At 39.6% G+C, this 24,639-nt stretch overlaps 1 protein-coding gene across 2 annotated transcripts in view; it reads left to right on the forward strand.

The window, feature by feature from the left end:
- PTPRM (protein tyrosine phosphatase receptor type M) overlaps positions 1 to 24,639 on the forward strand; it is a 762,555-nt gene that overhangs the window by 147,400 nt on the left and 590,516 nt on the right. For both annotated transcript variants that reach the window (XM_069468544.1, XM_069468545.1), the window contains exon 2: positions 24,048 to 24,170. In XM_069468544.1, coding sequence (XP_069324645.1) covers positions 24,048 to 24,170 — 123 coding nt within the window. The remainder of the gene's footprint in view (positions 1 to 24,047; positions 24,171 to 24,639) is intronic.

The following is a 24,639-nucleotide window of genomic DNA, read 5'->3' on the forward strand; positions in this document are numbered from 1 at the left end:
CTATGCCTAGTCTCTTTTTGTTCTGATACATACTGTGCAGCAGCAAATAGAATAATATTCCTCTGGGCAGTCTCTACTCAGGTGTTCAGAATGGCTCTTTATTGGCTATTCTAGACAATAAAACTTTCCTGTTTTACATTTAAGGCCCTCCAGTACTCCACAAGCTGACATTACACTCCTCTTCTGCCACACCCCTCCTCTGTCCTCCCTACCTGTTGGTCACTTTCAGCACAGTTCTTTTCCCCACAAATATGGATAAAATGTGTGTGTCTTATCACCACAGTTTCCTTCACCGATTTCTTCATTTTTGGATTAGTACACACCACCTAGAATTGCCTCTTTCACAGCCTCTGTCTTCAACAATACTGAACTCCCAATGTGACTGTGTCTTTTAACATCCTAGAGTCCAGCATCGAAGGCCAGAATGATCAAGTTGGAAGCAAGTTCCCTAGGTAGGAACAAGGATAGTGTCATCTTAGTGCCTGGCAGAGCAGAGCTCTGTGTGCTTCCGTGTGAACCCCTGCCCCAGTAGGACAGACACTGGGCTTGATACCCATGACCCCAGTGAGATGTACAGATACTTGTTTTCTGTGTGTGCTGTGGCATGAGGAAGCCTGCAAGTGCCGGCCTCGAGGACAAAGAAGCCCTTGCTAACATTCAAGGCCATTATCACCTTGTTCCAGCTTATTTGTCTGACCTGATTTACAGACCCCAAGAATGCCTGTGCCCCCTGGCTCATACTTTTTCTCACACACATTTGAGGTGAATCTGACATTTCTACTTGTCTGCTGGATGTGTCTCCTGTCATCTTCCACTGGACGCTCCCCTGACTCATCTAGCTATTGTAAATAGCCTAGAATCTCGTTCGTCTTTTCTTTATCCCTCTGCCCTTATATTTAACTTGGTTGGATTTTCATTCCCATTGACATTCACTTCTGTCCTTTTCAATACGTTGCCACTGCCATAATCTGCCTTTATTGACTGTGCCGCTCCAGGTAAGCAATCGCATGCCCTGGGGTCTTGAGTCTCTCATCTGACAACAGAGGTGTTGGGAATCATGGTTTTTATGTAATTTTGGAGTTAAAGCTGTATCTGGAAAGCCAGTTTTTTCACGTACAAGTTGTGTGACTTTGAGACTGGGCCTTGTAATCCCAGATGGGAGGATCACTTGAGCTAGGAGTCCGAGGCTGCAGTGAGCCATGATTGCCCACTGCACTGTAGCCTGGCGGATAGAGGGAGACCCTGTCTCTAAAAACCAGAAAAAGACAAAATGTTGTGTTACTTTGGGCAGAACACATATTCTCTCCAAATCCCAGTTTCATTTGTGAAGTGTGTGCAGCTCTTTCCCAGCGTAACTGCTGTGAGGATTAACTGGGGTCCGTCCCTGCAGCATGACCTGCACAGCAGGGCACCTGGTGCCTCTGGCCGCCCACACCGCCTCAGAACCCGCAGCCTGCTCTCCACTCGCCAGTGCGCGCGTCTTCCTCTGTGAAAAAGTTCCTCTCAGATTCCTCTCTAGCTGATAGTAATGTCTTTCTCTGTTTTTGGCACTACGTTTACACTGAATAAATAATGGCAGTGTATTGAGTGCTGCCAACGTGCACGCAAGTTTTATGGGGACGGAGGGAGACCTTCGACTGGGGCCAGTTGGGCTGATGAGAGAAGCCGTCGCTGAGCAAGTGATGCGAGAGCTGAGACCTACAGGTGGTAGGAGTTTGCTCTGTGATGGGAGGTTTTAAGACTATTCTAGGAGGAGGAGTGCTCAGAGGCATGTTGAAGCCTTAGATCAACACCTCTGACCTAGGCTAAGGCAGTGAAGGGCAGCTTGGCTGCCTGCAGAGGGGGGAGTCGGAGGGAGGTGACAGTGTTCTCTCCATTCTTTGAACTCGTCGTCTTGCATTATCCTTTGGCCAGAGCACCATCTCTCTGTTACATCTTGGGTTTTTTCACAAACATTATAACCTTTCAAACACAGAAATGAAGTGTGCTTCATTTCTGACCTTTAGAGGGTAGGCCGGTCTTGTCCACTGGACGATTGATTCTTAAAATTAACCATTGAGCTCCACGACAGCCAATGCTGCTTCCAGCTTGTCCCCCATCATGTTCCCAGGGTCAGCACACAGCCTGGCACAGGCGTGCTGCCCGTGCATATTTGTTGGCCAAGTGACTTTTCCATCTGGCATTTACTAAGCCTAATAGTACCTTTTTGATTTTTCTTCTCCCTCCTGTTTTCCCTCCAACTCACACTCATACACATTTATAATCAAATGAATTAATCAAATGTTTTTTGGTTTCAACTCTTATTGGAAAATCTCATCTTTTATGGATTAGCCAAATTTCCTGCCTAAGTTAATAAACCAAGTTGAATTCTACTGAATGCATTTTTGTATGTTCAGGATCTTATAAATCTTTGAGGTGTGATTTTGAACATCACTTATGCTTGGCCTATATGACATTCTAGAAAAGTACATACGATAGGCCTTGAGTACATATATATATATTTTTAATTTCTGGGTTTTCTAAAGGTAGGAAACATGACAGTAATGGTTAATTTTAGGTTTTATTAATGCTAAACATGGACTTGTATGTCACAGAAGCCATACGCAGAGAAAAATACCTGCGCAGCTTAGATGTCCTTTGGCTTGTTAGTTATGGGCACTTGGAAAAGAATGTGTTTTCTAAGTTTATTAGTTATTTGATGGATACTGTTGACTTAAAAAAAATTTTTGTTTATTTTTTTGGTAAGAATTCTTAATTTTCTAACTTCTCTTTAAAGGAAAAAGTCATTCAGGCATTTAATGATTTGGGAGGAGGGGTGGATTCTGGAAATGTTATGATGAATGGGATACGGAAGAACGGTCTTCCCAATCTTTGATTAAGTAGAGTCTTGAAGACAGTTTGGAAAGGGATACAGATTTTTTTATAGCCATATGAATTTGATTGAACATGTTTAGAAAAATTAGTAATTTTGTAAAACATCCATTGAGAGCTAGCCAGTAATCTCTATGTCATCCAATATTTGTGGAAGAAAAAGATTGAGGTGGGTAAGGTTTCCCTTTTTCCATGTGAGTCTATATTATTTTGATTGTGTAGAGGTAGATGTCTTATTTTGACAGAAAGTAAAGTCAAACTGAGATAGATATATATATATATATATATATATCTTTTTCTTTTCTAAATTTTAAGAGGAAGCAGCATGTTGTATGAGAGAAAATAAGCTTTGAAAGCAGACACATCTTGATTTGAGTACCATTTACTGTCATTAACTTGCTTATATAATCGTGAGAAGCTTTTTAGGTCTCTAAGCTTTAGTTTGCTCATCAGTTAAATGAGCACAATACTTCCTATATGATAAGGTTGCTGGGTATGAGTATTAAGTGAGTTAGGTTAAGCAAATGCTACATAGTAAGTGATCAATAAGTATCAAATTCCATTCTCATTCTCTGTGTTTCATAGAGACAGAGTTCATGTATAACTTCAGACTAACTTTTGCCATGATACCTTTAAGAAGTTTTAAATGGTTGAATATGCTTCTCTTTAAAATATCATTTTTATCTTGGTTCATATCATTTTGTTTTGGCTGTATTTGCTAATGTTTTTGGTGGAATCATACCATTCTCTGTTGGCTTCATCTGTAATTCTATTTTTTTTGGCTGTATTCATACTATTACCCGTTACACTGTTGGATTTTTGGCTTCACTCACCTTCCCCCCACTCCACGTTTGGCCCATCTCCAATTTCATTTTGGTGCCGCTACCATAACTGCTCACGTGTATGCTGGAAGTCTGCCCCACACATCCTTACTGGAGCAGTATTCCTTTTTATTCCTTTTTTATTTTTCAAAATGACAAGCTTATATTTCCAGTTTGTGAAAATGCTCTAGACCTCCTTGTTGAATATAGGTCAGTTGACTTTTTAAATCTTATACAGTGTTGCGTAGTTGTGTTTTGGTTTTCTATTTCTTCTTTACCCTTTTCGTGCTATACCTCACAGAATTTGTCATCAGTGAGAGATGGTGAAGAATCCTAATGTGCGTAGCCCTGTGTTGGATCTCGTACCGGGCAGTTTAAAGAGACCCTGTGCAATTACCCAATGTTTCCTGTGTGCTTATTACCAGCAGAATTTCACAGATCTTCTGGGTACTTAAATCTATAACAAATATGGACACAGAGTCTAAGAAAATAGTTGAATCGTGAGTGAGTGTGTGAATAGTAAACAAATAGATGTGAGCATTGTGTGCTGTGGACCAGCCTCCTCGCTCACAAGGTATTACCTCCCTGCCTGTCTTCATGGTCTGTGAGTGTTGAGATGTCAGCCTCCTTTTTGTATTGTCTGGAATAATTGCCAGAGAGTTGTGCCACTTGAAAATGAGGTAACAACTCCCTGTGATCGCATCTTTGCAGCAGTGTTGCTTAATTCTTTCCATAGTCTTATTTCTATCAAGAAATAAGCAGCAGGAGTGGATAGCAATGGTTTGGGGGAATCCCAAGACAAAGGGGAGGCTGAACTCTCCCCTCTGAGGTGGCCAAAGGGAGCTGGATAGTCCCTGTGTCTGCTCCCTGGCTGCTGGAATATGGATCTGTGACTCCGTGCAGCCAATTCAAAGTTTAGTGCAGGGAATTTGAACTTTGAACTAGATAGAGATGATTCCTTGTGAGGCTTTTGCAGAGGGCCCGGGCTGGACAAGTGGCTGTAAACATCCGGTGTTCCTGAGCAGACTGCTCCCGTGGCCCGACCCTGTCTGTGTCTCTTCTCTTCAGGCCCCTGCTCGAGCGTGGTTCTCTCTGACCTTACCACTTATCAGCCCTTCTCATGAAGGGCTCTTCTGTTTAAAGTTAGCAGGGTACACTTTGTGATACTTGGAGCCAAGAATCTGCAGATAATAACAGACAAATCAAATAAATGGTCGTAGTGGAGGGACACGTAGCCCTACAGGAAGGAATGGAATCATCAGTGAAAACAGACAGGCTGGAGATTGCCTGAAAAAAAGACTGGCCAGTAAGATCCAAGATAGGTGCTATTAGAGGTGAGTATGGCGAGCTGGGCTGAAAGTTAGAGGACTTCACAAAGAGGAAAGCAAACTTGGCTTTTATTTTATTTTATCCTTTGAGGAGTTGGATGTTGTGGTCTGTGCAGTCAGCATGGCTTTTTATATAGTATGAAGGAAAACCAGAACTGAGAAGAAGAGGCATGAGAAAATGGCAACACAGCCTTTCGGGGTGTGGATCAACATGCTCTTGCTGCTACAGCTGAGGAGGGGCATGCTTGGCCCTGTGGAAGAGTAACTGAAATGCTTGGTAGCTGACTGCGTTTGGGTCTACAGCAAAAACAGGATTTGAGGACACGTACAAGAATTTTATTTTGGGCTGGGTGTGGTGGCTCACGCCTGTAATCCTAGCACTCTGGGAGGCCGAGGTGGGAGGATGGCTTGAGCTCAGGAGATTGAGACCAGCCTGAGCAAGAGTGAGATCCCGTCTCTACTAAAAATAGAAAAAAAATAGCTGGGTGTGGTGGCATGTGTCTGTAGTCCCAGTTACTCAGGAGGCTGAGGCAGGAGGATCGCTTGAGCCCAGGAGTTGGAGGTTGCTGTGAGCTAGGCTGACACCACGGCACTCTAACTCTATCTAAAAAAAAAAAAAAAAACGCTTGGATCTCTGACTTGGGAGGAATGGGCGGTACATGGGCAACGTATGTAACCTGAACTTTTGTGCCCCCATAATAAGCTGAAATAAAAAAAAAAACACTTATTTTGTGTTGTATGAGTCATTTGTCTTTTAAGATGCTTCAAAATAAAATGAAAACAACAATCTGCTGTCATCTTCTTGTTGCCTTACTTAAGTATCATCGTCCCAAGGTGTAGTCAATCCTTTTATGTAGAAAATCTTGCCTTTCAAAAAGTGATAGGTTACACTAATTATATTTGTGTTCTCCTACAATTTTTTTTTTTTTTTTTTAATTTTGCACTGGTTCCTTTCCTATGTGGGAGGCTAAGGTAAGAGTTTGAAGAATATGGAGTTTTAAGCTGAGAGGCTGCTGTGATCATATTCTTTTCAACACAAAACTTATTCTCCCTCTAGTGTTTCACTTGCACAGGGATAAGTTGCGCGACTTTGTTCCATTTTGATTCTTTGAAAGATTTGTCTTCATTTCCTCTGTTCTATCAGATTCCTAAATTTCCTTATAAGTTTGAGCCAGACACCATTGTTTTCATCCTGCTGCATGGAACAGTAGATGCTGTTCCAGCTTTGATATTAATTTCCTTTCCAGTACAGCAGTTCCAAGCTGGAGTACATTAGCATTGCTTTTCAATTTCAAAGAGAGATTTTGATCTCTGAGCACCCTTGCCATGTGTCTGTATTTTCTTGATAGTTCATTGTGGTTGCTTTCAGTGTTAGGTTAGGTTTCTTCAGTTAGATTTCTGATGCAAATTGAAAAGCAAACAAGCAGTTAATTCTATGCTTCCCTTATTCTTCTGTAAACATGCCTAGTGCAATGTATTGCCTCTCAAAGTGCTCTTGCTTAATTAACATGCTTTAGTTTGTAAAGCATTGATTTTTTTGGCAGAATTATTGATAGTTGATTCTAGGAGTGAATTTTTTCTAGTATCCTTTTGAAGAAATTTTACTTCTCTGTGCCTTTTAAACATTAATTTGTTTCTGTTACCATCAAATCTTAGTAAGTCTAAAGGATCTTCAGTGGCATTGTCAGTGCTGTTTGGCTGTGCAATCCAAGGATGACATCTACTGTGTCCATTTTATGAAAGCTACAGTTTACTTATGTAGTATATATGCAAGGAGCATCCATGGAATAGTCATCCTACTGTGATTATATATTATGATTATACTGTAAAGAAAACATACTTCTTAAGGGTTAGGAAACCAAGGCTCAGGTTCCACCTCTGATGTTACCTACCTCTGGGCTTATAGGTGAGTCACATCCTTCTGATGGCCTCCCTTGTCTGTAAGGAGGTGAACATTCTTGCCTTCTTTGTCACAGGCTGTTATGGATAGCCATGTGGAATCACGAATTGGCAGTGGGACAATCCAATTCCTGCCCAGCGTGCCCCAGCCTGGCACTATACTGCTCCCATCTATCCTTATAGCCTGGTCTTCAGCCATTCCTTTATATGATTTGTGCTGCAGTGAACTTTTATTTCATGCACACGTATTAGCCCTCGTACCACGTGCCACTCTCTCTTGGTGCTCCTGCTCTCTGGACATGCCCTGCAAAACTTCACCCAGCTTCCCAGCTACACTTTGAATGGCTTCTCCCTTGTGAATTCTTCCTTCTTCTTCCTAATTGGAAATAGCCTCTTAGCAATCACTGATACCTTATCACTTTCTAGTCACAATGTTGAATTATAAGTGAGTCATGTATGTGTCCTGTGTTCCTAACTCAGTTAAAATTGAGGGTCAGGATCTTGTGTTTTGGTGTCTCCTACCACACTCACCATTGCTCTTGTATGGATCAGGAGTTTTCAGATGTCCACTGGATTGCCTTTGAGAAATCAGGAAACCCCCCAGTCTTGATTTCCTTATTTGCATAATAGTGGGGTGATCCCTGAGGTCCCTTTCAGCTTCACCCATAGAGGATGACATGATTCTGTGTTTCTGCATAGAAATGTGAGTTGGACATCCTTCGGTCTTATTATAAACAGTGAAGAGGGACCCCGCTGGGTGGCAGGCAGTAAGAGCTGCTTCTGCAGTAAGTCAACAGTGTGCCACGTTGTTGGGAAGCCACCTGTACAAACACACACCATACAGAGCGGTAAAGGGGACATTGCCATATACATGAGAATTGTAGGGATTAAGTGAAGAGCTGATAACCCAGGAATAGAGAGGGAGCTAGTACGTTCTGTGGCAATGGGTCGTAATGGATGAGTGAGCAAGAGTTTGCTGGGATGTTGGGTGGGAAGTGCCTCCAGGTAAATGTCCAGAAGAGTCCAAGAACCTGATATGCAGGGGAGCAGAGGAGTGGTTGTGTGGGTGTCTCCCGGCCCGGTGTGAAGAGTGGGTGGGGATGCAGAGGATGCTGGTGGAGATGCCCTTTAGTCAGGTGGCGATAACAGAGCTTGAGATCCTAGAGAGAGTTGAGTGGGTGGGTGCCTGAGAATCTATTTCAGAACCAGCTGATGGCATGAGAGGATAGAAAAATGGCCATAACAGAGGATCTTACCTGCCCGTCAACCAGTAGCACAATCACTCGGAAGCGTCCTAAAATTCAGAGTCCCAACCCCACTCCCAACAATTCTGATTCCATAAATTTAGAGTGAGGCTCAAGGATTTGTGTTTTCATAAATTATCCTAGTCTTCTGACACAGGTGGCCGATGTTCTATACTTTTGAGTATGTGTTGAATTGTCCCTAAGAGCTTTGTAACCAAAGGAATTGTAAAATTTGCACCAATGTGCATTTTTCCTGGGGAGAAAGATCATGGATAGCTCTGTGTAGATCCTCAAAGAGACTCATAAACTCCCCAACATTGCAAAATCAGTGGGCTAGGACAAAAGCATATAAACCATGAATGAGAATAGTACCAGGGCAGGAATACTAGAGATCTGTAACTTTTAAAGAGACATTTTATACGATAGGAAGAGTTGGTGTTTTCAGAGGCCCTACTGGAAACACGTTAGAGAAGTGAAGGCTTACTGCCAAGTTTCTAAGTTGGGATTTGTTTTTGTTAATATCTCAGTGTTTGAAGGAGATGCAGCGTTTAGTGGATCTAGTGATTTAACAGTTTGTCTATAATAGGTTTTTTTCTAAACAATTCAAGTCCACATTTTTTCCCTGACCTAATTAAATCTTCTGATTTCCCCTGGGTTTTATTTTTCAATTCTAAGTTAGCAATATATTAAAGTTTAGTAGGATGAAGGTCTTTACTGAGAATTATCCATAATGGTGCAACATTTTGCTCTCCTATGGTTAAGGTCATGACTGTACTTCTGGGACAACTCTCCAAAATTTATACAACATGTGGGAAAAAAACTGAAATTGATGCAACTTGGTTTTTACTACCAACCCCAAGCATTTTTGCATCAGTGAAGTATACTGCTGGAAAGGGGTGTACACTCCCTCATTCTTTCCAGGGTAAAATGACCATGTTGTTTCTACTGGCAAATTCAGTGCATCAGATGGGATGTAGTGACTCCAGTGGAGGGACGTGGTGATCAGGGATGTGTTTTCCAGTGATGGCTGAAGCAGAGCTATCAGTTGATAACTGGGTCGTGGCTACCAAAGTGCCACATTAGAGCATTGGTTTAAGCATCACAGAAATTGAGCTAGTCTATGAAGCTTCCTCTAGGCAAATTTCTAGCCCCATGAAGGGTTACTATTTCTTAAGCCCAGTCAATACTATATTGATCCACTAAGGGTTTATTCTCTATTCACAACATGCCCAGGACTAGGTTAGATATTGTTAAAGTTAAGTGTCCAATATGGCCGAGAGCCAACAATAAGCTTACTTACAGAGCATTCCGTAAGAAAGAGAGATCCAAGCCACATATAATCAAGTATAAAATTACACACTCCGACTATTGAAACCAACTAGATGGTGACACTTTGGTTAACTTATCCCAGCAACCATAGCTTCTTACAAGAAGTCAGTCATATGAAAAATAAAAAGCTTCATGAGAAACAGAACTCTTCATTTTCCTGGTTTTACATTAACATGTCCTAATGAATAGTTTCTGGAAACAAATAGGGCTTGTCTCAGGCATATTATGAAGTCACTGAATTTGATATTATCTTCTGTTTTTGAACATATTTCCCATCCACTTTTCATATGTCTAATGTCCTTGTGTAATGTTTATCAAAATAAATATCTAGTTATTTGTACTTGTGGATTATTTGTGTGGGACTATGCATAATAGGTCTAAATAAATAATTTTTGGAGTAGAGATGGTTAGAGGACTGGCTGTATAAATCCATATTTATACAGTGGTTTTTTTTTTTTTTTTTTAGTTTTAGGTTTTGAGCCTCTTTGTGTTGTAGACTGAAAAATATAAACTTACTCAAATAATTTTAGACATTAGTAAGCAGATGCTGAAAGGGGCATGGGTTAAGGAGAGTCCTACTGAAATTATACTTTCCATGTTCTTAAATGTTCCTTTAAGCAAATACGACTTGATCATTTTGGATTAATTGGGATAGGAGCAATCACCCCAAATGGGTCCCAGCCTACATAGGATTGAGAATACTGGATGCCTTGTCCTGTGACCTTGAGCTTCTTGCTTTTTCATAGCTCAGGAGCCTGGCCATCCCTAGCACCCATCTTCATACCACGAGGGTTTCTTCTACTCCCTCAAAACCTCCCCCTAAACCTTCTCCTCTTGCTTTAACATTGAGCTCAGCCATCCTTTTTGCTTGTATTATTTAACATTTATTTTATTTAGTTTTTATATTATAATGACTTCTCCCTCAACAATCCACCTGATATACAACACCACATTTTAACCTCTGGTATGTCACTGACAAGGAATTATTGTACTTAAGAGAGGCCAGGTGCAGTGGCTCATGCCTATAATCCTAGCATTCTGGGAGGCTGAGGCAGGAGGATCGTTTGAGACCAGCAGTTTGAGATCAGCCTGAGCAAGAACAAGACCCCATTTCTACAAAAAAAAAAAAAAAAAAAAAAAAAAAAGGAACATTAGCTGAACGTAGTGATGTGAACCTGTAGTCCCAGCTACCTGGGAGGCTGAGGCAGGAGAATAACTTGAGCCCAGGAATTTGAGGTTGCTGTGAGCTATGATGATGTCACTGCACTCTAGCCTAGGTGACAGACAGAGACCTGTATCAAAAAAAAAGAGAGAGAGAGAGAGAAACGTAATAGAATATGACCTTAGAGGTAATTTGGGCCTGAAGTAGTCAAATACTGTTAAATATTATATTTTTTGTGGTCCAACTCTTTTGTTGCCCATGGAATCCCAACATTTAAAGTAAATGAAAGTTGAATATTCTGGTTGAAACAGGGTTCCAGAAGGGCCTGCAATGGGCTTAATTACCTTCAGGATCTGGGAGAGTCTGAGGGTTCCCAGAATCACAGTTTGATAAAGCAGTGATCTGATTCATCCATGCTATTTTATAGGCAGGATGCTGAGACCCAGAAAAGAAAGAGAGCCAATGTTTCCCCATTTGTTAGATAGATAGGTAAGTGGGTAGGTAGGTAGATAGGCAGCTAAGTAAGTAGAGAGATAAATAGCATAAGATATATGTAAACACACACACATATATATATATAAAAATTCATTTACTCTTTTGACATTCTAGAAGATGGATGGTTTTATAGATGAATAGGTGAGGATGTGTTTTAAGTTGATAGGTTTGGGACTCACCTTGGCTCTTTCTGGTGGCAAATCTACCTTCTTTCCGTCAGAACTCCACCCTGCTGGCTGGTTGCCTTGTCCGAAGCCACCCACAGGCAGGGGTAGGACTGGAACACACACCATCTGCTTTTTTGTTTGTTTGTTTGTTTGTTTTTTTGAGGCAGAGTCCCACTCTGTCACCCTGGCTAGAGTGCCGTGGTATCAGCCTAGCTCACAGCAACTTCAAACTCCTGAGCTCAAGCAATCCTTCTGCCTCAGCCTCCCAAGTAGCTGGGACTACAGGCATGTGACACCATACCCGGCTAATTATTTCTATGTATTTTTAGTTGTCCAGCTAATTTCTTTCTATTTTTTTTTTTTTAGTAGAGACGGGGTCTTGCTCTCGCTAAGGCTGGTTTCGAACTCCTGAGCTCAAAGGATCCACCTGCCTCGGCCTCCCAAGTGCTAGGATTAGAGGTGTGAGCCACCGCACCCGGCCACCATCTGCTTCTTGATCCAGGGTTGTTCTCTCAGCCCACCTGTTCTCTTTAGTTAGTGGTAAAATAATACATGCTAAAAAGTAAATAGAATATTGAGTAAACACTCAATTAGGAAAAGAAAAGACACTCTAGCTGTAGTTGACCTTAAGAAGGATAAATGTTCTTTGTTCCCTATATTTTAGCAACTAATTGGTCATGTAAAATGACTGGAAGGAAAGCTGATTCACAACAATTTTTATGCTAAGTATTGCTCTTAGCTTGGGAAATTTTGCATAGAATCCAGCTTCCTGACTTTTAAAATTATATAATGAATTATCTTTCTTCAAAGCATGCTTTTTTATGGCCTGAGTATTGAAATTTGACAACAAATAAGTATTATCTACTTTTATGTTTCATAAGTTTGAAAGATATATAATATGTAATCATTGACATTCTTTTTATGTTTAAAACAAGAAACCAAACACAACTGACTGAGGCATTAAACCAGAGTTCCAGTATGATACACATAAAATCCCTGCAGTTTTGTTGACTTATGCTGAGGTCTGCCAAATTACGGCCTTTTTATGCAGCGCCTTAGAATAATAGGCCGTTGATATCTTAGTAGATTCTCACATCTAGTTGCTGACTCTCTGGTTTTCTTTTTTATCTCAACCATTTAGGAAAAGGAGACCTTCAGGATGAGGTTTTGTTCTTTCTCTTGGCTCCTACAGCATTTTTCATATCTCTCCTTTTTAATTACTCTTTGTTCCCCAAGTTGTCTTCCTTGAGGACAGGGACTTCTTTTTCATCCTGTGTCTGTTCCCTCTTATCCCTGCCCTTTTCCTCCCTAGCGCCTGACTTAATGTCTGACATGGAAGTCCCTAGTTAGGAGGAGTAGGGGTGACAGGGAGGGAGGGAGATGCCATGAGTCAGAGCAAGAAGGCAAGAACGCTAGAATCAGGATTTCTTCTTCCTTTGGCGTAGCCAGAGTGTTCCGTGAGTAGAGTCCATTAGATATATTTTCTTTGGTGTTCCTTTCTAGTAAATACAGAGCAATAAATGGTTTTTTGTTCTTAATTTTCTTACAAAAAAACTTTACAAATTCCATTAAACTCCAGCAAGTATTTAATGGGCAGCAAGCCTCTCTCTAGGACTGGAGAACCAGATACGAACAGAACATCATCCTAGTCCCAGGCGCTTACAGTGTAGTAGAGAAGACAAGCATGTCCCCTGTTATATTGCCATACAGTATGAGAAAGACATCAAGAAGGCCTATATATATTTTGCAGTGATGGCTATCACATGTGAAGGAGTGATCGTTTTGTCTGTGAGACGACATCAGCAACAGGTATCTAGGAGAGGTGGCCTCTGAGCTGGGATTTGAACAGTACCCAGGAGTTTTCCAGACATACTCTGGGGTGGGGGTGGGGGAGTGCTCAACAGGTGCAGGGACTGCATGAGCAGAGCAGTACCACGTGGGTGGCACGGTCATGGGGGGTGAATCTACAGATACTTGGAGATTACTAGGGTATAAAGTTAAAGGGAAGTCCTGGCAAGGAATGAAGGTAAAGAGGTAGGTAGGGGTCAAATCAGAAAATCAACGTATGTCACTTGATAAAATTTGAATATTGTCCCCTAGGCAGGGAGAAGCTGATGAATAGTTTTAAGTAGGAAGATTCAATGGATAACAGGTCTGTGATCCCAGTTAAGTACAGTCAGCTGTACAGGTTACCTGTTTTTATGTTAGAACAAGTACTCCTAATGATAGGAAATTGGAATGAATTTTTACCAAGAGGATATATGAAACTATATTTACTTTATCCTTATAATTCGATTCTACCCAATGAATGTAATGCATAGAAATAAAGTTCATGGAGGAAGTACATTTAGTTGAGTTTAGGTTAATCAACACCCAGTGAAAATGGATGTTTTAAGCTGAATACATAAATAATGTGGCTTGGCTGTACTGCATATTGGTGAGTTCAAAAGTTTATTTTATCAGCTGCCCCAGATAATGATTTCATGTTACCAAAATCATCAAGACATGAATTTGTACATCATACTAAACTGACAGGACTGCTACTGGGCATAAAATGAAATTCTACTTTTTATTAATTTTCTGGGTATCTCTGACCAGTAACCAGGATCATTTTCTACCTAGGATATCTCTTCTTGTTGAGTAGTTCCACTTAGGAGAAAAATTACAGATCAGGGGTTTCTTAGCATGAAATTAGAGCAAAGCATTAAACACTTTGATCCAGCTGCTTTTCTGTTGTCTGTATTCACCTGAGAGGTATTTATGACTAAAAAGAGTTACTTAGAGCTGTGATCTCCAAATCGCTTTCTTCACACCCTTTTTGAGGAATATAGTACAATCCATTGATGTATGGAAGAAAATATTTGAATTTCAACGTATTTATATTTTCTAGTAACACTTTTAAAAAAAGCCGATTACATGCATGCATATAACAGCATATGCAGAGTAGAACATGTATATAATTTATAAATAGACAAATATAGGCTATTTGTGCCTTTAAAAAACTGATGTCTTCTTGAAAATATTTGAAACTACTGATCTCTAGAGCACTCTTTCTAAAATAGGTTAATGATGAGGTTATTCCGGGACCTTTTTTTAAAACCACAGATTCCTGGGGCTGCTCCCAGAAGATTCTAGCTAAATAGGTTGGTCTAGAATAGTGATTACCAAACATTAGTATGCATCAGAGTCACCTGGAGGGTTATTAAAGCAGGTTGCTGGGCCCCACCCCAGAGTGTCTGATTCAGTAGGTCTTGGATGAGGCCTGAGAATTTATATTTCTAAGGAGGTCCCAGGTGATGCAGCTGGTCCAGGGCCCCACTTTGAGAATCACTGCTCTAGTTTGGGACTCAGGACACAAGCAAGTCCAGAGAGCAGGTGATAAAGACTGATCTAGTTTGATTGTCTTCTGTCCTAGACATTTCTGGCAGATATTTTATCTTTTTTTTTTTTTTTTTTTTTTTTTCATTTCTAACTCCCATTTCTGTGGTAGAGGCAGACAACTTTTTTTTCACTGTAGTTTTCACTATTGTGGTATAGATACCAGTGTTATATTCAGGTGGATTCAAATTGACTTATGGAATTCAAATGGTTTAGTTAAATCCAGTAGCAGCTCTATGAGGTACTTATTTGTATATGGAAAAATTGAGATAGTCAAGTCTTTAATAATGTGGCTGGATCTATATAATAATTAGGAATAAAAATAACACCATTGCCCATTAAAAACACATTTTAAGATCAGTAAGAAAAATACATGTTTGTTTGTTGCAATCCAGTGTTTAAAAAAATTAGCAATCGATAGATTGAGATGAAATGTGAAGTATGCGGTAAATGTAATAAACCATAGAAGTGTCAACAACAAGACGACTCATTTCCTTTGTATTATATAAAATATATCCATTGACAAATAGCACTTCTTACAATAGAGCATAGCATTAGCCCTTTAAATGCCTGTGCAATGTGTAAAATCTGCTTGCTAGATTAAATTATGTAAAAGTATTCTATAATGCTTAGTGTCTGATTCACTAAGCATCACTGGTGCACTCAAAGTTTAAGAGGCATTATATACTTTTATTGTTTGGCAGGCAATTAAATGTAGATGTCACTGTGATTTACAAGAAGAATGCAGGGGCTCTGCCATGTTGGTGGAGGTTTTTTTGTTTTAAAACTCTTAAAATAATTATGTCTGTTATATCTTTCTATTTATCCTTCAAATTATATAGTTTATAGTCATTTATCTTACACAGTTTTAAGTTTGAAATAAATAGACAGAACCATCTGAGATTTCGTGTTATTTTAGGAAAATAGAACATATAACATTAATTCTTTTGGGAAGTAATTTAGCACTATTTTTTGATCTGCCTTCTCAATAGAGAGATCCATTTAACACTTATGCATTTGATAAAGGCTGCCTTAAATGGGGTCATTCTGTATTTAGAATAAATGAGAAAAATTTTCCAGAAAACTCCTTAAGGAGTATTGGTCTTTTTACAAAATAACTTTAAATGACTATAATTATAATAAGAAGAATGATTGCTAGAGTGTATAAATCAATTTAACCTGTTAAAGGCAGAACAGTTCAAAATATGTGTTATAAGTTTATGAAATTAACATTTGATTATTCTCCACTGGCTTTTTTTTTACATTGGATTTTTAAAAATTATTATTTCAAAGTATTATGGAAGTACAAATGTTTTTGGTTACATGGATCAGTTTTGTACTGATGATTTCAGGGTTAAAAGTGTGTCCATCACACAGATAGTGTTCATTGTATCTGTTAGGTAGATTTTAGCCCATCTCCTTCTCCCTTCTCCCGCCTGCTTGATTTCCTTTTGAGATTCACTTCTATCTGCACATGTGTGCTCATTAGTTAGTTCCAGTTTAATAGTGAGTACATGTGGTGTTTGTTTTTCCATTATTTATGTACTTCACTTAGGATAATGGTCTCCAGTTCCATACAAATTGTTGCAGAAGGCATTAAGTCATCCTTTTTCATGGCTGAATAGTATTCCATGGTGTACATATACCACATTTTGTTAATCTCATGAATTGATGGGCACTTGGGTTGAGTCTACATTTTTACAATTGTGAATTGTGCTGCAATAAACATTTGAGTGCAGGTGCCTTTTTGATAAGATGACTTCTTTTCCTTTGGGTAAATACCCAGTAGTGGGATTGATGGATCAAATGGTAGGTCAACTGTTAGTTCCTTGAGGAATCTCCATACTGTTTTCCATAGAGGTTGTACTAATTTGCAGTCCCACCAACAGCATATGAGCATTCCTTTCTCTCTGCATCCATGCCACCATCTATTGTTTTTGGAGTTTTTAATAAAAGCCATTCTGACTGAGGTAAGGTGATATCTCATTGTGGTTTTGATTTGCATTTCCCTGATCATTAGTGACATAGAGCATTTTTTCATGTTTATTGGTCATTTGTCTATCTTTTGAGAAGCTTTACTCATGTCTTTTGCCCACTTTTCAATGTTTTTTTTTTTTTTTCTTGCTGATTTGCTTGAGTTCTTTATAGATTTTGGTTGTTAGTCCTTTGTATAGCTTGCGAATATTTTCTCCCATTCTGTAGTTTGTCTATTTGCACTGGCTTCTTAAAAACAGCACTTTCAGGAGCTTATTTACAGTGCAGTGCACTTAATCATATATAAATACTACATGTTGTTTACTTTTTTTTTTTTTAAATTTTCATTATAGAGGTAGGTGAAATGTGCAGACTGGAAATAACAGGAACTTTGGATATAGACCTTGGTTGAACTGCTAGCCCTATGCTGAAGTCTGCGTGACTTTGGGCAAGATATTTGACCACTCTAAACTGGCCATTTGTAAAAATAAGAATGTATCAGTTAGGATTCAGTCAGGAGAAAGGAGCAACACAGTAATTTGAACAGGGAAAATTTAATATAAAGAATAATGAACAGGGTATTGGGATGTGAGACGTTGGCTAGTGCAACCTAACGATTGCTCTAAAGCTGCAGTCCCTGGTCCCAGGACATGGATGCGGATGGGTGCAGGTATGTGGCCTCATAGGAACCAGGCTGCAGAGCTCTGCCCGTCCTCTCCTGCTCTCCCAACCCCCGCCCACTGCCGCTATCGGTGGAAAAATTAGCTTCCATGAAATTTAGCAACCAGGGGGCCGCACAGCAGGAGGGGAGCGGCGGCGAGCGCATTTGCAGCGGCTCCCCATTGCTCACATCACCACCTGAATTCCTCCACCCTCCCCCCACCTCCCGTCCCTACCTCCCCCATGTCTGTGGAAAAATTATCTTCCACGAAACCTGTCCCTGGTGCCAAAAAGGTTGGGGACTGATGCAAAGAATAAAGGAATAGCAGATATATAGAGCAGACACCACCCCTGGGTAGAGAGAGCGCTCCACAGATGAGCCCCTTCCAGGGCTGAGATCCAGTGCAGGGATGTGGCTCAATGCATGGCAGAGAAGTCCACGATTGGGAGGTAATGTGCCCTCTGGGTGGCAGCAGAAGCTGTTCATGGGGGCTCCCCTGGAGGCACTCCACTACAGCACCACTGGAGCAGAGAGCAGGGGCAAGCTGCTGTCTCAGGGGAGCCAGGCACAGGGAAGGTCCCTGCACTGTGTGCTCACCTGCCAGGGAGCTCAGCAGGCCGTCCCTTCTTCCTGCAGGGTCTCTCTGGCGCCCTCTACTGACAAGGTTGACTTCTTGCCCACTGGGAAGCACAACATAGTTAAGGGGTCTGAATACATTTTGGCAGAGCAAGCAATGGAAAGTGGATTTAGAACTGAGAGGTGTAGTACATTGATAACTGGTACAGGGGATATTTATGTTTGCCTCTAGAGTTCTTAAGAAAATTAAATGAGATAATAATACATGTAAATATTTGCATTGTTTTTGTTATGGAGGAAGTTCTTTGAATCAGACATATTGAGACAAAAGTCTTATACTAATTGTGAAGAGTAAATAAAATAATAACTGTATCTTGACTTAGGTAGAATCTGGCTGGTACCTGGTCCATGTTCATGAAATGGTAGCTGTTAATACTAGAGAAGTTTGTAGCTCACAGGTTGCACTTTGTGTTAGTAGTGCTCTCACACAATAGTGTTGATTAATAACATCAAGCTAAATAAGCAGTCCTAGGCAATCTCTCTCATCCCAAAACTTTAAAGACTACAAGTAGCGACCTTTGAAGGATCCTGAAATCAATTTAGTGGATTTAGAGCTTCCTTGTAGAACAGAATGAAAAGTAGTTGTGTATCTCAATAGAGATAAATTTGGCTTGTAAAATGTGTATTTACCTGTGCTGAATCAAGATGTCATGACTATGGGTCATAATCAAAAACAATATTTTAATACTGCTCCAAGTGATGGACTCTAAAACTTGTTAATTTCTTTTGTCTCCAGGCCTGGAGCTTTAGTAGGATGTAGAATGACCATAAGAAAGACCTTATTAGGATTCCTTTGGGGTAAAAGTGGATCATCTTCTCCTTTATAGCTTATACTTCAATGATTTCATACTACTCTTGGATTAACTGAATCATTCTCTGCTACTCCAAAGACAGAAGAAAGATAAATTCCCTCCAATATGCAAATAACAGTATTTTATATTCGTAAATCAAGACAGATCTTTATAGACAACTAGTCTTGTATCTAGTAATTTCCAGGGTAAAAAAAAGTCCAACTTTTCTAAATCAAAAGCCATAATTTATGGAGACTTCATTAATGATTAACTGGCTTATAGTTTTCAACCATAATAAAAGAACAAACATGGTCAGTGATTTAGTCACTTTTTGCAGATGATTCATCTTGAGATATACCAGGACAGGGCTGGATGTTTTGTGGAGCTGTGTTACGATTGTTTTCATTGTTTAGATTGATATTATATTACACTTGTTTTAAAAATTCCCAGCAAAATTGCAGCCAGATTCTACATAGAATTTTGGGGGATTCATTATTCATTCTTTTAAAAATCATTTTTTGGGTGCCTACCATAATCAGCTATAGGGAATACCATGATGACTAAGATACTGTTATAATCAATATTCTGCTTTCGAGCAGAATTCCTACCCTGTCTATAGGCTTTCAGATACCTGTTCTTAAAATATACAGTTTTCATGAAAAAGTATCAGGCCTAACTTTATGTCATCTGATTTCTACAGCACATGGGTCTGCGGTTCAATAAAAGCACAGACTAGTTGCAATTTTTACTTGGGGTGTGAATACACAAACTCATGACGCCCACTAAGACATTGTTGAGAGAAACAGTATCCATAATGATAATTTTAAGGAGTATTTCAGCTTTAATCTAGAATGCACTGAGCTCCCACAAAATCAAGTTTGTGGAATTGGAGTTTGGTCACATGCTATCACGCTACTGAATAGGCCCTGCAACTCATTGCTCTGTTCTGACAGATGCTGTTGAGAACTGTGTTTATTAACTTACATCAATTGCTTCTTACCAGGGTTCTGGGAAAATAGTTCTCTATGAATTTAGGATTAGGAATAGTTGCGGCTCTTTTGGGTTTCCAGTTTGGGACATACTGTCATATCATAGTGTTAAGAATGTAGGCCCCCCAAGACAGGATGCCTGGGTTCTAATCTCTGCTTCACCACCTTTCAGCTTTGAGACCTTGTGTAGGCTGTGAAATGCTCTATGACTTGGTTTCTAAATCTTCAAAATTAGGATTATAGCATCTACCTTATAGAGTTGGTGTGAGGAATGTACAAGATCTCAGTAAATGTTAGTCCCTATGTTAGTTTTAGTATTAATATTATTTTATTACTGTTTTATAGATAGTGACTGTGAATTGTATAATCAATCACATTTCCCTCTTTGAACTAGCTATCCCAAAACTTAAAGTGAAATCTGTGGATAACTTCTAGTGTACAAACCTAGCGACATTTTTATTATTTGTGGTGGATGAGTGGGTCAAGTTCTAGCCATATTCCTGGTGTCATCTTATTCTTTTCTTTGCTCTACTTGCCTCACCTTTTAACTTATAATTTTTAAAAATTTTATTAATTTAATTTTTATGTGACTGTTGCTGCACTGTATAACTTGAAATAGGCCATGCAGTACAGAAATCATCATCATTGTCAACTACCTAAGTAGTTACCATCCATTGACACTTGCTTTTGTGTGATAACTCATGTGTTGTGTATTGTATTCATAGTTCCTATGGAAAAGCCTTATCTTCAAGTACCATGGAGACGGGGTGCGTGTGTGCACCTGTGTGTCTGCATGAGAGAGAGAGCATTTGAATGATGTGGAACACCACCCCACCCAGCTGGTACCACCTTTTCTCCATCTCCTATATAACTTTTGGTTTAGTCCCAATTCCCCTCCACCAAAGAGAAATCATTTGCTTTGATTTGACAGTAGAATATATTAATAGTATATCCCTGGGCTGTTGGGAGACAGTTCGCATATGACAGTTGGGGAGAGACCTTGGGAAGTCTGTTGCGGGCCACATTCTTGTACATGATGGCAAAATTGTCTGTCTTTTTCAGAAAATCAAGGAGACAGTGTTTTCGGAAATGCTTCCTTACCATAGTTTTTCATTGGCCTCCAAAGTATTGACCTGAAAAACCTAGCTAACCACCTGTTCTTCGCACATCCATGTTCAAAAGTGGTACAAGGGTGCTACCTGCACCAGTGCTCACAACTCTGTACCTTCTTACAAAATTCACTTTTTAATTTTCAATTATAAATTCCAACTAGTTGCAATGAAATGAACTCCTGAGAGTAATCGTTGTATTCTACACAGTGAGAAGGATTTAAGAACTAATAACCGTGCTGAGTGAACATGCCTGACTCGGTTGTACTAACTCTATATTTGCTGCCTAATTTAATCATCAGAAATAGCTACATGAGGCACACAGTATCTCCATTTTATAGATAAAGAACTTAGGGTTGAGAGAGGTTAAGTGATTTCCCTAAAATCACAACACTGGCAGTAGAAGAATTGGGTTGTGCCAGTGTTTGACCCCGGAACCTGCACACTTTGCTACTACCCAAAGCTGCCTTGAAAAGTAAACACTTAATCGTCCTCTCTTTTCATCAGTTATTTCAATTCTGATGGTTGTTTACTTTAATCTCATCTTGTTTTAGCTCAGTAAACCACCTTTGGTCTTTTGGGGGACCCATAATTATTGGATGAAGGCCAGCGGTGGATCTGAAGATTGGTGTTTAGGGGGATATATCCTAGTTGGGCAATAGGAAATTCACAGTCTGTCCCATTTTCCGGTGGCTCAATAATCCTTCATGGGCCCAGAAAGACCCATACCATACTTTATATGTTTCATTTCAAGTGATAAAAACAGCTTTGTATAATGGGAAAATTACAACCCTTTTCTGTCTTTGCTCTCAGCCATGCGTGCAAGCACTCGCCTTCGTAGTTGGTTCTGTCTTCAGTGCCAGCAGTCGTTTTGTAAACCAGTTCTTTAACCAGCCTTAAGTTGTTCTGTGGATGCTTGTCACCGTTTCTCACTGTTTAAGATTGCACTATAGGACTGTCATCAGGGTGCTATCTCTGTTTCCAGTGGAGGAATCTTTTTTGTCAAAATCGATGATTTCATTTTTTTAACTATTATTAGTAGTATTGCTGTTTGGGCTTATTCCTGTAGTTCTGAAGCTATTTTCTACATCAAAATTAGAGTTTGCAACCAAGTGAAAATATTTCTCATAAATGTTTGCATAGTCTTCTAACATTTCCTATCCCAAATTGGAAAGCTGTTAGTATTATGCACTTTAAACAAATCCACTTTGTTTCTGAACTTGTTAAAACCCAGTAAGAGGGAAATATAAACAACTAGTGTTGTCAAGATGAAATATTAAGTTAGTGCTATATCTTTTATTATGACTTTTTTGTTCCCAGTGGAAAGTTTAATTGAAATGAGTACTGCTAAAAGTGTTACAGAAGACAGTGTCCAGGGCCACTAATTTCATTGTCAGGCATGGAGCTAATGACTAAGAAAAGCTAGAAAGCTGAGAGAGACTATTTAACAGTCTGAGTTTCTTTGACTCTAGTACGTTTAACATGTTTTTTTGAGACGGGGTCTCACTATGTTGCCCGGGCTGGTCTCAAACCTGTTTGATGTTTTTTTTTGTTTGTTTTTTATTTTTGTTTTTGTTTTATCAGTGACTTAGAGGCAGATGTAGAAATCATGCTCATCAAAGTTACAGATAACACAAATCTAGGTAGGATGACTGCTATCTAAATGACCAGGATAATGGGCTGGAGTGATGAGCTGAAAACACAAGATGGGATTTAGGACAAACAGTCCTGATTTGGATTTGGAAAGTCACTTACCTTATAACAAAAGCAGGGCAGTGGCTCATTGGCAGTGGTATGAAAAACACCTATGGGATTTCAGACTCATTGAAAGCTTTGAATGGACCAGCATCCTGCCTGGACTGTTGAAAAGATGACAACATGGTCAAGGGTCTGTTGAATTCTGAACATCTACCAGGGTGGTAAAAATGTTGAAAACCTTCTAGCAGGAGGAATTTGAGGGAAGGGAGTGAAGCATGTTTTGCTTGGAAAAGTGAAGACTTAAAACATGACAGCCCTTTTTAAATAATCAGCTTTCCTGTGCAAGAGCTGATATTATTTTACCATTTCTTCATACATAGAGCTAAGATAAATGGGTATACATTACAAGAAGTAGCGTTCAGGGCTTTTTAAGGTGGAGTTTTCTACATGGTGTAGAGATGCTTTACAGAATTCTGAGTGCTCATCTGTTGAGAGGCTGGCTGGCCAGGCAGGAGGCTGCAGAATTGACCTAAGCATTTGGATGGAAGTTGGACCTCTAACATCTGTTGTACAATGGCTGTTTTACTTATCTTCTTGCCACCAGGGCATACATTGCAGCTGTAGTGTAAAAATATTATTGAATTGGTGTTTTCTTGATGACAACTCATAATTCTCATCATTGGGAGGCAATTATAATTTAAAAAATTAATAGCATTATAGAATGGATAGTAGAATTTTCATAATAATTAACATGATCAGTACAATCCACTCACTTTCCCCATGTGAAGCATTGGGAAAAAGATCTGATGCTATAAAGAGTAATAGGAGACATTTAAGAGGATGTAGGTGGGACTTAAAATCATGACCACACTGAATGCTGGTGGTGCCAGAACAGCAGAATTGCTTCATAGATACTGGCATTTTGTATTCTTTGTTTCTTTGCTTAAGTAGTTTCATTTCTACTACCAAAATTAAGCAGATGTTTACCACATTTACTTTTGAATTTATTTTTGCCTTTAAAACTTGTGTGGACTGTAAGTGAATTTGTCTCTCTTTTAATTTTGAGACCTCAGATCTCCAAAGTATTAAAAGTGAAACCTGTTTCTACGTTAGATTTTTTTTGGACAGATTGTATTTTTTTTTTTTTCCTACTGAAAACACATTGAACACTTTAGGCAGTTCTGTTAAAGTTTCAAATACAAGATCAATTTTTCAAATTCCTGTACATCTGGAAAAATAGGAATTTTAAATTTGCTTAGGTCTTACTTTCTATGGCTTCTGCCAACATTAGATTCCTTCTGGAGAACTGCATAACACAGCGGCGTGGGTAAGGCATGACCAGTAGCACCCAGCGAGAGTCAGGTCCACAGTTCCTGAGCAGAAAGGTCCAATCAAATGTAGTTTGGCATCAAGTAGGTATAGTTTTCCTGCAGTCATTGTAGCTTATTCTGGAGGTTTTTATTTACGTTACTTTTCATTTTTTTTTACATTTTAGGTGGTTGCCTTTTTGATGAACCATACAGCACATGTGGATATAGTCAAGCTGAAGATGATGACTTCAATTGGGAGCAGGTGAACACCTTGACCAAACCAACTTCCGATCCATGGATGCCATCAGGTTTGCTTTTAGTTTTAAGATTTCTTTTTAAAATAAAAGGCACACAGGGTCTTGGTCATTCCATGTTCACTAGATATTGGTTGGATGAGTGAAGGTATTGGTCTTTAAGTGTGTCAATCAAAGTGGGATTTGCCGGTGAGGCTGATACAGTGAAGAGGACTGGTTATAGGAATTTTAACTACTCTCCCTTTGAAGCCTAACTAAAGTTTACTCTCTTGTCTTTGGGTACACCTTAGCTAGATTAATGGGCATTGGCCAATTGATCCTTCTCAGAGCAGCAGATATTGGAAGTTGATTGATGTCTCTTCTGGCAAAAGTGTGTAATGGCTGGAACTCTGGTTGAAGAACACAAATAACAGTCTCCATCTGTCCCGGATAGGAGGTGGCTTTACCTTTCTCCCTCAGGGGCTGACTTGGCACCTGGGAGATCTAGGAGGATGTCCAGTGATCTTGAAAGTGTTCTGAATAT

This window comes from Eulemur rufifrons, chromosome 5 (assembly GCF_041146395.1).
Source record: "Eulemur rufifrons isolate Redbay chromosome 5, OSU_ERuf_1, whole genome shotgun sequence".
Lineage (NCBI taxonomy): Eukaryota > Metazoa > Chordata > Mammalia > Primates > Lemuridae > Eulemur > Eulemur rufifrons.